We start from the raw sequence: 14,108 nt of genomic DNA on the forward strand, positions 1-14,108 counted from the left end.
AATTAATTTATGCTTTACCTTATTATAGGATGCGTGGCTTTTAAGCAATGGTTTTGTTGCTATGGAGGGTCGCTCTATATTACCTAGTTTAGCAGCTCGTGCGCCTAACGCTTGTGAACAACATATGGCACTACTTTTATATTGTTTCCTAGACACTGGTTTACTTGATGCACTTGTCGAAGTTATTATATCGAAAGATGTGCATTTGTCAGTGCGTACTACGGTATTAATAGGTACGGAAAAATGTTATTATATGCTATGCGAATGTTCAGATACTAAGTATATTTTTTATTATTTATTTTATAAAATTTAGTAGATTTTATATTTAGTATTTTTTTTTGCAATAGTTTTTATAAATGTACGTTAGTTACTTTCTGATCTAAAGATCTATTGTGTAGCATAGTATTTATTTATTTTTATTTATCATATATTTAATTGATTTTTATTTATAATACATTTTATATATTTATATATTTTTTTTTATTTTTTTAGTATATATTTTCAATTATATTTTTATTATATATTTTATTTGTTATTACTCATTTGTTTTATTTATTATTATTTATTTATTTATTATTATTGTATGCAAATAAGTTTTTTACCAAATATGTCGTGTTACTTTCTGGCCTAGTGGTTACTATAGGCGCAACCATGACGTGTTAAAGTTAGCGAAATTATGTTTATATATAATGCAAATATATAGATATTTTTTTGTATTCTATACGATTTAATTTTATATAAATTTTTAGGTAAAATATTACAACTTATGCACACTCACCTGCCAGCCGATATATCCAGCACAAGTTCAACTTTGCCAACATTAGTATTACATGCATCGCGTGGTAATCAAAATGCTATGGCAGCAATTTTAGCTTTACAAAATTACCAGAAGATGCTACGAAATCGTCCCGCTTCATGTAGTCCATTTTTGGACAGTATTTTACAAGGGGGAAGTATGTACAAATAAGTCTATACCTACACTCAATAAAAATTGCAAACCATATAAACAACACATATATTTCATTTTAGATTTAATAAAAACACGTTTGTTTCGAAGAGATATTAACTCTCAAGATCACCAAATAGGAGCAAATATTCAAGTATCACCAATAGGAGGAGGCGTATTACAAACAAGTACACTCGATCGTCCACGTTTGGATTCTGTTTCCTCTAGTGATGAATCTGCTTCTCAATCGTCATCATCACGACGTTCTAGCTTTCGTTTAAAACATAGATTTTTACCTATTTTGGAAAATCTTCGCGTGAATCGTTTAATAAAAGACTCTAATGTATTAGTACAAGCTGATAGCAGTACTTGGGATTGGGAAGTTATTATAACTATATTAAGATCGAGCCTAATACGTAAAATGGATGATAACACTGGAAAATTTCTGAAACGTTTAGTGCATTATTTTAAACCAAGCAATAGTAGTTTCTCACATCAAGACTTTACACAAGGTCGCCCACTGCCATCGAATGTCACAGCCGGTCTGGATTTAATAGATTGGTTGTTAGCTAGCAAAGAGGTATAAATATTCGATATTCTAAACAATATCAACTAATATTGTTTTCTAATTTAGCTGGAGAGTATGCGTCTCTTGACGGACTATTTCTCTGATGTTAGTTATCATCTTAAAGCTGTAACCACATCAAGCCGTGCACACGATTGTTTATTTAGTCCGCAACATGTCAACAACACTATGTGTCAACAGTATTTTTTATTTATAGGGCGTATGTGTCGTAAACCGAAGGGTATAAGCATATTAACAAATACTACAATTTTTGAGCAGTGAGTATTTTATATATTACTTTTATAATAGAATAAAAAAATTAATCAATTAATTAATTCTCTTTAGCTTAACTAATTTGGTTTGTAACACCGATCATGTTTGCTATGTAAAATTGATTGTTTCTGGATTGGATTACACTCTCGATTCAGCAACGCGCAAGGTGCTTGAAAAAGCTTTGACTTCATCAAAAATACGTAGTGGACGTCTATATGCCACTCAATTTTTAGTTGTGCTGTTACGGGCACGTATAACCAATTTTGAAGTATGGGGTATCCCTTTGATAATACAACAAACAAAAGATCCAGATCGTAGTGTTGTATTGGCTGCTATGGATGTGTTAGAAGAATCATGTCATGAAAAGGTATAAACACAAAAACAATTTGTTGTCAAATCAAAGAAATTTATTTACTATTTTCTTATTTTAGTATTATCTTGAAGAAATTGTTAGCTTGTGGCCCAACTTAAAAGCTCTCGGTGATGTTGGTCGTCTTTTGATGGCACGTTATTATTCACTATCACGTGGTTTAAATCATCGAAAAGCGAAAATAAAAGAAGAGATCGAGTACTGGAAAAATGGTTACAATAAGAGGCGAGCGTGCAATATCAAAATTTGTTAAAGAAGTTTTACAATCAAACAACAACAAAAGAATTTAGTATAAAATTTGTTGTTTTTGATTTGAACTTCACTTATTTAATTCAAAACAATTTCAAATAATAAAAAATTAAAATATTTCTTAAATATCTTTTGTGCAGGTATGTGTTACTCGTAGAGGCTGATACGCATTCCAGTTTAACTCTGCATGTACGTAATGAGGATGGCTATTATAGTCGACGTAACTGCAATACACGCCCAACTATTATACCACCAAATATTCCTCCACATCTGTATGGGCAAATGGTTCAAACAGCGCAGGGTACCACTGCGTTGCGTAAATTTAGTGACTTATCGCATTTAATTGATATTGTATCTCGTGGTAAATGTACCGATGATACTGACTGTGTAGAATTAAAAGCTGCCATATGGGCAGTGGGGCATGCATCGACGCATTCAAATGGAATTGAATATTTTGTAGAAACGGGCTCAAGGTATATTTCTTTTAAAAATATATAGCTGAATAATTTTTATAGAAATAAATATATATTCGTATAGAATTTATGAAAAATTGGTCATACTTGCTACAAAATGTGAAGTTTATTCAATACGTGCTACTGCTTTTAGCGTTTTAGGTTTAATCAGTGGCACAAATGCAGGCGCCAATCTACTTTACAAATTAAGTAAGTTTAAAACAAAACATTAATTATATTTTCATTTAATTGTTTTTCAATTAATTTTTTTAAGATTGGTTAAGTGTTCGCCACGATCGTAATACAACTTGGCCTGTAAATCAAGCAGAGGACTGGATGTCGCACAACTACACGCCAGCGCGGCATCATTATGATGATATGCCTCCGTATAACTATACAGGCATTGAGGATCAAATTGATGCACCGTATTATACTGGCAGTTATTGGAACCTTCTTTTAAGTAGTAGTAATAATACTAAAGATAGCGAAGCTATTGGCAGTTCAGAAGCTCAAGACGCTAATACCACTTCCGACAGCAGTAAAATGGGTGAAGAGGTACAAAATATATAATATTTATATAAACATATTATTTTGAATATTGTATATTTATTATATATAAATTATAATTGTGTAGGATTATGTCAATTTTTTTATATATAACATAAGATAATCTGAATATAAAAAAAAATTTTTTTTGTCATCTTAATGCTTATGGGTAGAGTTCCTTTATAAAAATAATTACATTATATATATTATAGTTTTATTATTTATTTTTTAATACACCTGATGTTAAGCAATTTTGGATTCCGTCTGCTAAAAAAAATCTATTTATAATACTGAAGGGACGGGCAAAAAATCCGCCAAATGTCGGGTGTTTAAACGTAAAATAATATAAAATGAAATAAAAATATCGATAATGTACAACAATTATTTGTATGGTAAATTGTATTAATAATAACCAACAAATCAAAAAAATAAAATTTATTTTGTAAATTAAATTTATATTTAATTTATAGAGCTGTAGACCTATTGTAACTACAACGGCGAAGTCAAGAACATTACCTGAAGGTACTAATATACGATTTGCAAAACACCAGCGTTCATTATCCGAATCAAAAACAACAGATGTTATCAGTATTATTGGTGGACCTGGTGCCCACTATCAACATCGTATACGTTATAATTCATGTACGGATTCCAATACTTCTGGTGTAAGCAGTTGTGAGTCTGTTACTGAACGTATGCGTGGACCTGTTGGGTAAGTTTGTATATATTTATTCAATATATTTAAAATTAATGCTTGAATAATATTACTTTACAGTGACTTTCACCAAATTCCACTAAGTCCTATACCTAGTATGTCGAATCTTTTAGAAATACAAACCCAAACTTCTTTATTTCGACGTACTTCGCTTTTGGACTATAATGGATATGCCAAATTGCGTGCATTACGTCGTTCTTGCCGACCAGTGCTGTCGGAATCTGTTGCAGATATATATGATATATTTGAGAGTAATCCACAAACGAGTCCACATAAATCAGCGCAACGTCGTTTAAAAGTGCGCAGCCTAGATCGGCAGTCTTCCCTGCGAATGTATGCGTAAGTATAAATATAATTTTTTCTCCCAAATTACATAGTTTATTATATTTTTTTTAATTTATTTTACATATATATTATATAGACGCTTGGGTTCGGAAGAGTTACAAGTACCATTACCTACATTAACTGCACCAAAGTTTTTATCACAAAATGATTCCAATGGTCCTACTTATGCCGGTATGTCTAGTAAAATCCTTTGCAATATTTAAATTAACTTTATTTTTTGCAGGCATATGTCTTCCAAAAAATTTACTAGATTTATTCCCCCCTCGAAATTTATTACACACGTATATATCACGTGATATTCAAGATCAAGACTTAATGGACATTAATTTGTTAACTGCAAAACAACAGTATTTGAACGATTCATTAAATAATGAAGGTGGAGACGAATCATCAGTAATATCTTCGCTATCCGATGTATCTTCAGTAAGTAAACGTTCGAAATGGTTGGGTGCTAAACATGGTCGCCATAATTGCCTCAATTGTTCACGTGTGCGACGGAATCGTTCACTAGCATATCGTCTTGATAGTGAGCCCACAACATGTGAAATATATAGCAATGCATCAGCTGCACTAGTGGCAGCAGGTATGCAAGCCACTGCAGTATTAGCACGTAGATTGCCAAAGCAACAACAAACACAACAGTCGCAAGGACAACAATCAACTCAACAGCAACAACAACAACAACAGCAACAGCATCAACAAGTAGCAACTCAAGGTTCTTCAAGCATACAACTTTCGGATATTTCGTTCAATTCACCCGAGAGTATACTAAGCGAAGAGAGTATGCCAGATCGTTTAACGGCCAACATATTTTATAATGTTCAGCGTTTAGCAAATCCGGTTAGTGCAAAACAATCAAAAATGGCTTTATTAGAGTTAAAACAGAAGCATCCAGCATCATTTCAAGATATTTGTCTTTATTCGGAAGTGTGCAAAACACTCGGTAGAAGTAATTATCGCATGAATGCCAGGCGTTTCCTGCAGGAATTATTTTTAGATTTAAATTTTGATGCATTTTATTTAGAGCCACAAGATATAATATCTAAAAAGGATAAAGATACTATCAATCAACTTGCTCAAGAACAAATAACTGACTTCATGCCTAGACAAAAGCGTTTAGCTGAACTAAGCGGAGTTAGTATGTCAGAACATGTGCAAGCTACAGATGCTAATACTGGAAAAATCTTTAATAGTGCCAGTACAACAAACACAAGTGGAAGTTATGTACCAAGTCATAAACCACATTTAAAATCTCAACCTCTCGCTAGCGTATATGAAACTAGTTGTGAAAATTTATTAATAGAACAATCACCACGCTTGCAAGGCTCTGCAAAGCATAGAGACGCAAATGGTCTTAAGAATAATAAAACTTCTCCAACGACAGTTACTACAACTCCTTTGAGTGGAAGTGCAACAATAGATACGTCAAATGTGAAAACAATAATAACGACAAAGAAAAGAGTTATTAAAAGTACTGGCACTAATATAGCTCCACCACCAGCTGCACCGCCTCCTATCAACAAAGACTTCACTTATGAGTTACATATAGCTACGGATGACGACGAAGATGATGTACAATCAAATGCTACAATTACGGAAAAAGGTAATGAAGATGAAGTTGATGGTATAACACAACGATTCTTTGCAACCACAACTCAATCTGGAACATCTTTAACTTCTTCACAAAATAGTGATAAAACAACTAATAGCAATCTGAGCAGCATATGCACTATAGTGCAAAAATCGAATAACACTAATGCTAATGAAGTGAATGTAGCTGCACCCAAACGAATTGTGAATGAAAATAAAAAATATGGTCTTGGAAGATTTTATACACTCGAACTGGATCTTAGTTGTACAAAGAATAAATTTCCAATTACAGATCGCAGGCGTAGCATAACAACAGCGGCGGCAAAAGCACAAAGTGAAAACGTAACTTCACCAACAGAATCTCTAAGCAGTGATAAGGATATGACTGCAATATTACGTGGTGATCGAAATATAAAAACTGAACAACCCGTAAAAAGGCAATCATATACAGCTGGCATTAAACCGCAGTGTGTTTATACTTCATCAATTGACACTACAACAACTGATGCAGATTCTCTTCTATATTCAACGTCAACGTATGCAATAACCAAAAGTTTGGGCGCTTCAATGGCTGAAACAAGGCTAAATTGGCTAAGAACTGGATTCTTGTTTTGTGAACAGCGTTTACAATCTGCACAATCTGAAGCTTTACTTACAAATAGGCCACCAGCTGCAATTACAACGACAGTGGGTAAATTAGATGTCAAGAATAAGGCAAAAGACTGCGCCAGTACACATGCAATTGGACGTGATGCTGCAACCGTAAGTGGTGCAAATGCTGTAAAGACTTCAACTTCAACTTCGACTTCGACTGCGACTTCAATAACAACAACAACCACAACTGCAACAACTACAGTTAGTAAGCAATCGAAATTCGTTTAAGTACGTACTGTAAGTTAAAAAGTAAATTGAATATTTTTTTTTTTTATAATTTTATTTACGCACGCAAAGTGTTCAGTAAGATGGTAAAATCATAATTGTGTAACAATTAATATTTTTGTATTTAAAAAAGAAAATTATTATACAAAGTTTTAGTTTGATTTATAATTTATTTAAAATTGTGGTGTTTTTGTTGTTGTTTTTAAAATATACAATCGATTATGCGCGATTACTATTTATGATATTTGAATATTAAAAGAAACGTTCAAGATACAGTTAGATATAATAAGCTCCTCTTAAAGTTAACACAATATGTAGGTATATGACAAGATATTTATTTTCTGTAGTTGGTTTAAAACTGCTTCGAAATATTATATTAGTAATTACAGCAGAATTTATTTAAAATAATAATTTACCAGTGTTGCAACTCACTCAACTTTATGTTATTATCCTTCCTCTACATTAAAGAAAATTTGAACTTCATAAAAAATATTTAACAGATTTTGTATTATCTTGTCAATTATATATATCATACAAAACATACAACATTCATAATAGATTGTATATTTTGATATTTATCTAAATTATTTTGTTTAATACTATTTTATAATATTTTTTCCTATTATAAATATTTTTATTTTTATTTTTATTTTATTTGTATAGTTGCATTATCTTTAAACATTTTTGCGCAACTTTAAAATTCTAAAGAAAACGTATACAAGATTGTAACTTAAGCAATTTAAAATAATTCAAATTAAAAATTAAATAATATATTTATTAAACAATAAACGAAAAAATTTGGAAGAAATATCTATTAAGATGGCGTATGGATTTATAAAAGAATTTTAACAAATCTCTATTTCAAGAAACAGCCAAACTGCGATACCTTATTAATCCTTAATATACTAAATTTTATATATTTATGTATGTATGTCCTTTTTGGCTTTTATGCATTAGAAAAACTTTTTTGAAATTATGTCTCTTTCTTTTATAAAAATCATGGTAAAATCATAAAGCAAACGTAAATTTTTTTTTTGCTATTACAAAATAAAATTAAAAAATTAAATTATTAAAATTTTTATAAACAACATAAGAACAACAAACACCACCGCATCTAAAGGTTTGAGATACTTTTGAAAGTAAAAAATAATTGAAATGAACTAAACTAAATGAACAATTATGCTATTTTATTGTATAACAAAATGTCAAAATTATAAAATTATATTCAGTATATACTACTATGTCAAGTATACATTTTAAAGATTTTTAAAGTAAAAAAAAGTATATATGAAGTCATTTATATAGATTATGAGTAAGTAGCTAATATATGAAAAATACTCATAAATTACAAAGAAATTTGAATGCTACAGAGTTAATCAATCGCACAATTTATAATTGTTAATTTCAGAATTTTAAATTAAATTCAAAATTTTAGGACGTACAGTATTTATATGATTAATCACAGTTTTTTCTACATAAATATTTATAGTTCAAATCAAGTTTTAGTTAATTTTAAAGTCCCATCATAAACTCGCATTGTTCACGATATATTCTATTTATATATATCGGCTATATCGGCTATATTTGTATATTCCCGTCCAACTTGCAAACTTTGCTCTTCTGCACGTTTTCGGGCAATAAGTGTTTGTACGTAATGTTGCACAGCATAATACACAAATTTGTATTGTGCTTCAGTTTGTACTAAACCGGAACGTTGTGATCGAACCATTTGGATTGTCCGTTGAATATCGATTTCTGTGTCCAAACCGTATCTATTAATTTGATCCAAAATCATATCAATTACAATGAAAGTTCCTGTACGACCAATACCAGCAGAACAATGTACACATATAGGACCCGAATTTTCTTCTGCTTGCATTAGTTGGCTTTGCTTAGTATTAACATCATGTAAAAAATTTAATACGCAACCTGGATCCCCTGGTACACCGTGATCTGGCCAAATTTGAAAATGATAATGAAAAATTCGACGATGAGGTTTATCGCGCCACGAAAAAAGAAATTCTCGTAATGTGTAATCATTAGTTGAGTTTTCAGATAAAGACTGTATTTTTGCATGACCAAATTGCTTGCATTGACCTTCATCAGGCCAATATTTGGCACATTTAGGTTTTCCTCGCTCAAATTCTTTAGTTGTCATAACAATTACTCGCGTATTTTCTTGCCAAATCATGTTCCAGAAATCAGTAATAGTGCTGAACAGGCAACCTTGTGTAGCAATATATGTTTTGAACATTTCGCGTTCTATTGAATTATATATAGATGCACGCGTTGTACCATTGGCAGAACTATTACACCCTGACAAAGCGCCATTTGAACATGTGGCTAATCGAATGTAATTAGCGTTAATATATTCGGTACCAGCAATGTTACGATCAATATCTATTAGTTTAACACGTGTGTGATCATATGGTAATATATTACGGTAACGATTTTTATTTCGATTTTCCAATTTATAACCTTCATTTCGCGAAAACGTATCACGACTGTCTTGTTGTAATGATTCAAACTCTTCCCAGAATCCACCCTTAATTAACTGTTTTACTTTGGCATTAATACCAGCAGCAGTAATCCGAGTCGCATTAAACGGTTGTCGCAAATGGACAACAGTGCCACACGTTTCCACCATAGGATTTCTTTTGTAATGTTCAATCAATTGAGAAAGAGTAGAAAAAGGCTCTCCACCTCCAACATCATATTTTTTATCCTGCCATCGTATTATGACATGAGTCACTTTATCATCAGCACGAACCGAAAGCACAAAATCTCCGGGCTTACTTTGAGATTCACGTACAAGAAAAGAACCATTCTTTCCACGTTCCAATATCAATTTTTCAGCCTCTTTTCCTGAAAGATTCCCATGAAACCATCTTTCAGTTGTTGGTTCCGCACAAATAAGAGGTTGTTTTAATTCAATCACTTGTCCATTTTTTTCTTTTAACTCTCCATTTTCCATATAATAGTGAACTAATTCGGGAAGCGTCGCAAATTTTTCACCTCCATAAAGATCAAAAAAATCGCCATTATTTTGAATTTTAATATGAGTAACCTCCTGACCACGACGCACTGATAATGTAAATGCTCCTGGATTCGATGATGAAAGACGAGCCAAAAATGAACCGTCAAAACCCTGCTCTTGTAATAACTTCTCAGCTTCTAAGCCACTTATTGTTGGATGAAACCATCTAAGCGATGACATTTTTTTTTTATAATTTATACGAAACTATTAAAAATTTCTTGTTCCACTTTCTGAAATTTCTTTTTTGGTCCAATCTTTACTTTTATTTGTTAGTAGTTTTTATATAATTATTTAATTATTGCGACTGCACTTCACGACTGCACTTCACGATTGCTGCTGTTGCTCGTTTACTATTTTTCCTCACTCATCTGAAGCGAATTAAGTTAAATAAAATGTCCAGAGCCATTTTAATTAACTAAGTCGCTTAGAGCGCATTGCAGGTCACAATTTATCCAAAGCGAATTAGGTAAAGTGATTTTGTCAGAGTCGATTTAGTTGAATTTGCTTAAAGCGAGTTAAGTTAAATAAATCGCCTAGAGTGAATTAAAGGAAATAATTTACCCAAAGTGAATTAAATAAAATGACTGTCAGAGCCATAAATAAAATGGATGTCCAGAGCGATTTTAATTAACTAAGTCGCTTTAGAGCGCATTGCAGGTCACAATTTATCCAAAGCGAATTAGGTAAAGTGATTTTGTCAGAGCCAATTTAGTTAAATTTGCTTAAAGCGAGTTAAGTCAAATTAATCGCTTAAAGCGAAGTAACTTAAATATATCAGTCAAATCAAAGCAAGTTAAATAAGTCACTTAAAGCGAATTCGGCGATTTAAGCGAAATGCGAATCGCCCAAAACGAATTATGTTGAATAAATTGCCTGGAGCAAATTAAATTATTTTTATTTTATACTAACTAAATAATTTAAATTTTTTTTTGGGTTTGGGCTTATAACACAATTCAATAAATATTACAATATTTTACAAAAGTAAATACAAGTAGAACATTCTTTTGTTGTGCAGATCTTATAATAGATCTACACGCAACAGATATAATATATAATTTAAAATTCTGAAATGACAAATAAACAATTTGATTAGCTTTAAATGTAGTGCAAGTATTTAATTGAATTGATTGTATTTAAAAGAAATGAAAGCAATAAATTAGTAACAATATCATATTTATAATTAAATTAAAATTTGTGAGATGATATATACAAATTATAATTATTTTTTTTTTTTTGATTTGTTAACAAATTTTAAAATTTATATTTTTTTATAATTAAACTAATAGAAAAAAAAACGTAGCTGCTGTATAGATGCAATATATATAGTATTTAGATGTACTTAAATGCAGGGTTAGCAGAATATCATATATATAGTATATATATATAGAAAAAATGTATACTTAAACCCTTTGAAATTATGAAAAAAAAAATTAAAATATAACAAGCAAACTTAAGAAATTGGAAGACTGTAAAATTTTTATTACAGCCTTAAAAATAATTAATACATTTAAAAAAAAAAGCATAACATCCAACTTAAGGCATTTCTTGGTTATCGTTAATTAGTGCAAAAAGTTCAAAAAAAAAAAATAGAAAACTGCAGCTTATTTATTTTTTTTCATTAAAATTTTATTTATGAATTCGAATTTACTTGAATGAACGCATTTATACGTTTAAATAAATGTTAATTCATGAAGTTTTTTTTTTTTCTGTGAAAATAATTTTACACAGCATTTTCGAATTAAAACATTTAGCATTAGCAAATAAACCAAAAAGTCTGTAAATAAAGATTTAAAAAATAATAATCATAGCAAAGAGAAAAAAAAATTAAATAAATATGTTCTACAAAAATTACAATAATTAAAAAAAAAGAACATTAAACAGAAACGATTCAAACACGAACGAAATTTTAAAACTGCCATTTCACAAAATTCTTCAAAAAAAAAAAAATATACATAAATATATATTGTTTTTTTTTCTTCTTGTAAAATAAGCGCAAAAGCTAATATTTAAATTAACTGAAGTTAAACAAAAGACTTATGTAAAAACAAAAACAAAAAAAAAAAAGAAATTACAATGTAAACTAAATTATACAGCAAATTTGTTTAAAATCATTAAAAGTGAATTATGTGAAATACCAAGTTTGCTCTTTAAAATGCAGCAACAACAACTATATTTTTGTTTCCTACTAATTTTACGAAAAAATAAAATAAATAAATAAAATAAAATAAAATAAAATAATGTTATTATATAAAAAAAATTCACAAAAACACATATACAAAAATAGTTAATTTATAATTAATTTTTAAATATTTTAAGCTTAAATTATTTTATTTTTAAATTTATTTATATACTTACATGTGCATGTAATAAAAATTTCTTTTTTATTTCTTGAATAATTTTTGTAAGAGTAATTAATAAAATTACTAAAATAATTTAATGATTTATAGAAACTAATTGAATGTATAAAATCGGTTTGATATGAATTACAAAAACATTAACTAAGTTAAATTATTTATTTGAAACTATAGTTTTAGTGATGAACTTGTAGTTTTTAAGATATATTTTAGTATTAAAAATAAAGCGTTTTATTTTTTAATCGAAATAGTTTATTTAAATTATTACAAATACATATATATAAATATGTATACAATTATACATATATACAAATACTTATTTATACATCATCAAATGTATAAGAGAATAAATAAAAACACTATTATAACTTAAACATATTTCAATAAGTGAAAGCAAAGAGAAGCAAATTGTAAATTAAACTAAATAAAATAAAAGTAATTATTTAAAAAGATTATATATATAATTATATTGAAAAAATGAAAGTCCATTTTTATTATTAATTTATTGTTTTTAGGATAAATTATGAAACTTCATTTGAATGCTTTTAGATAATTTTTATCTAAGAAGTAGATAATCATACTTCTATAAGAAGTTAAAGGTTTCGATTTAAGCTTTTCAGTTATTTCTGTTACGCGCTATTGGCTGTAGTTTGTTAATGGATTTGCCAGTATTCAGTATCCATTTCGAATTGTCCTTCTTCAAGACATCAGCAGTTCTTGTTCTTGTAACGCACTGAGACCTTTTTTATTGTTTTTATGGTGAGGAGGTGGAATGCTTTATGCACTGTTAAACCGACCGTCGTCGCAATGGTGTGCCCAACTCTCAAACATTAATATGTAGTATACGGACTAAAACACTCCCTCTGCTGCAAGACTTATTCCCCTTCGGAACCGCTTTCGCATTACTTCGGGGAGAATCTCTTTTAATGTTGACATTTCAAGTCACACTCTTGTGATTTTCGATCTGTGTATAGACCTTCACTTTTTCACCGCATTTTCTTGGTGTCTGCACTATTTATTATTCTAGTTTCTGTTTCTTCTATCTAGATCTAATTTCTTCATTTTGAGGACTTGATCCCATATGATTCTATGCCATTCAAGTCCTCAAAATGAAGAAATTATACCTAGAAAGGAGAACCAGAAAGGATAACGCACTGAGACCTGAAAACAGACAACATGAAAAGATTTACGAAGGGTTGTGGGATGTGGATGGGTGGTGGTTGAAGGCGTAAGAATAGGGAGATGGACTATACAAGATATCTGCAGCCATTTAAGTCGTCGAGAAACATAAGGGTTTCATACCTTTTAGATAGTCTATATAGTTTACTTTCTATATTCAATTTATACTACTTAATTTGTAGTTAATTTATACTACAATAATTTACTTTCCTGACTCTATAATATATTTATGGGTGTCTACAGAACTAGAATGTGTAGAGAAAAGAAAAAGTTTGAAATGGTAGTCTTAGAATTTTGGAGAACTGATATGTTGCATATGTATTTGAACTACGTCACAATGGGATCTGGATTCAAATCCCACTAAGATCTGGTCTTAAAACACATATCAGAAAACAGTAGTTGGTTGAGGTTTGTGCCGAAAGGGAGGATTATACCCCTATAATCTCCTAAGGATTATACCTCATAAGTATGTACGTATCTAATTCAAATCAGTCTGTGGCAAGGTGAAGGAAGCTTGCTACTTTCGCTCTTGAAACTATTCAGAGGCATGTCAAATGGTTATGGGATGTCTCTTATAACAACAACAGAAGCTGCGGGACAGTTTAAGA

At 30.1% G+C, this 14,108-nt stretch overlaps 2 protein-coding genes across 2 annotated transcripts in view; one reads left to right on the forward strand and one right to left on the reverse strand.

The window, feature by feature from the left end:
• LOC119671038 (rapamycin-insensitive companion of mTOR) overlaps positions 1 to 7,011 on the forward strand; it is a 28,922-nt gene extending 21,911 nt beyond the window's left edge. The window contains exons 7-19 of the mRNA XM_038081528.1: positions 29 to 233; positions 750 to 953; positions 1,030 to 1,526; positions 1,581 to 1,789; positions 1,857 to 2,151; positions 2,216 to 2,379; positions 2,544 to 2,876; positions 2,941 to 3,065; positions 3,130 to 3,410; positions 3,872 to 4,113; positions 4,177 to 4,455; positions 4,538 to 4,632; positions 4,685 to 7,011. Coding sequence (XP_037937456.1) covers positions 29 to 233; positions 750 to 953; positions 1,030 to 1,526; positions 1,581 to 1,789; positions 1,857 to 2,151; positions 2,216 to 2,379; positions 2,544 to 2,876; positions 2,941 to 3,065; positions 3,130 to 3,410; positions 3,872 to 4,113; positions 4,177 to 4,455; positions 4,538 to 4,632; positions 4,685 to 6,933 — 5,178 coding nt within the window. The 3' untranslated portion in view covers positions 6,934 to 7,011. The remainder of the gene's footprint in view (positions 1 to 28; positions 234 to 749; positions 954 to 1,029; positions 1,527 to 1,580; positions 1,790 to 1,856; positions 2,152 to 2,215; positions 2,380 to 2,543; positions 2,877 to 2,940; positions 3,066 to 3,129; positions 3,411 to 3,871; positions 4,114 to 4,176; positions 4,456 to 4,537; positions 4,633 to 4,684) is intronic.
• Positions 7,012 to 8,359: 1,348 nt separating this feature from the next.
• On the reverse strand, positions 8,360 to 10,901 carry LOC119671039 (tyrosine-protein phosphatase corkscrew). The gene has a single exon (XM_038081529.1). It carries the CDS (start codon positions 10,145 to 10,147, stop codon positions 8,483 to 8,485), a length of 1,665 nt encoding a protein of 554 aa, XP_037937457.1. The 5' UTR covers positions 10,148 to 10,901; the 3' UTR covers positions 8,360 to 8,482.
• Positions 10,902 to 14,108: the final 3,207 nt, after the last annotated feature.

The sequence above is a fragment of the Teleopsis dalmanni genome, chromosome 1, assembly GCF_002237135.1.
Source record: "Teleopsis dalmanni isolate 2A chromosome 1, ASM223713v2, whole genome shotgun sequence".
Classification (NCBI taxonomy): domain Eukaryota; kingdom Metazoa; phylum Arthropoda; class Insecta; order Diptera; family Diopsidae; genus Teleopsis; species Teleopsis dalmanni.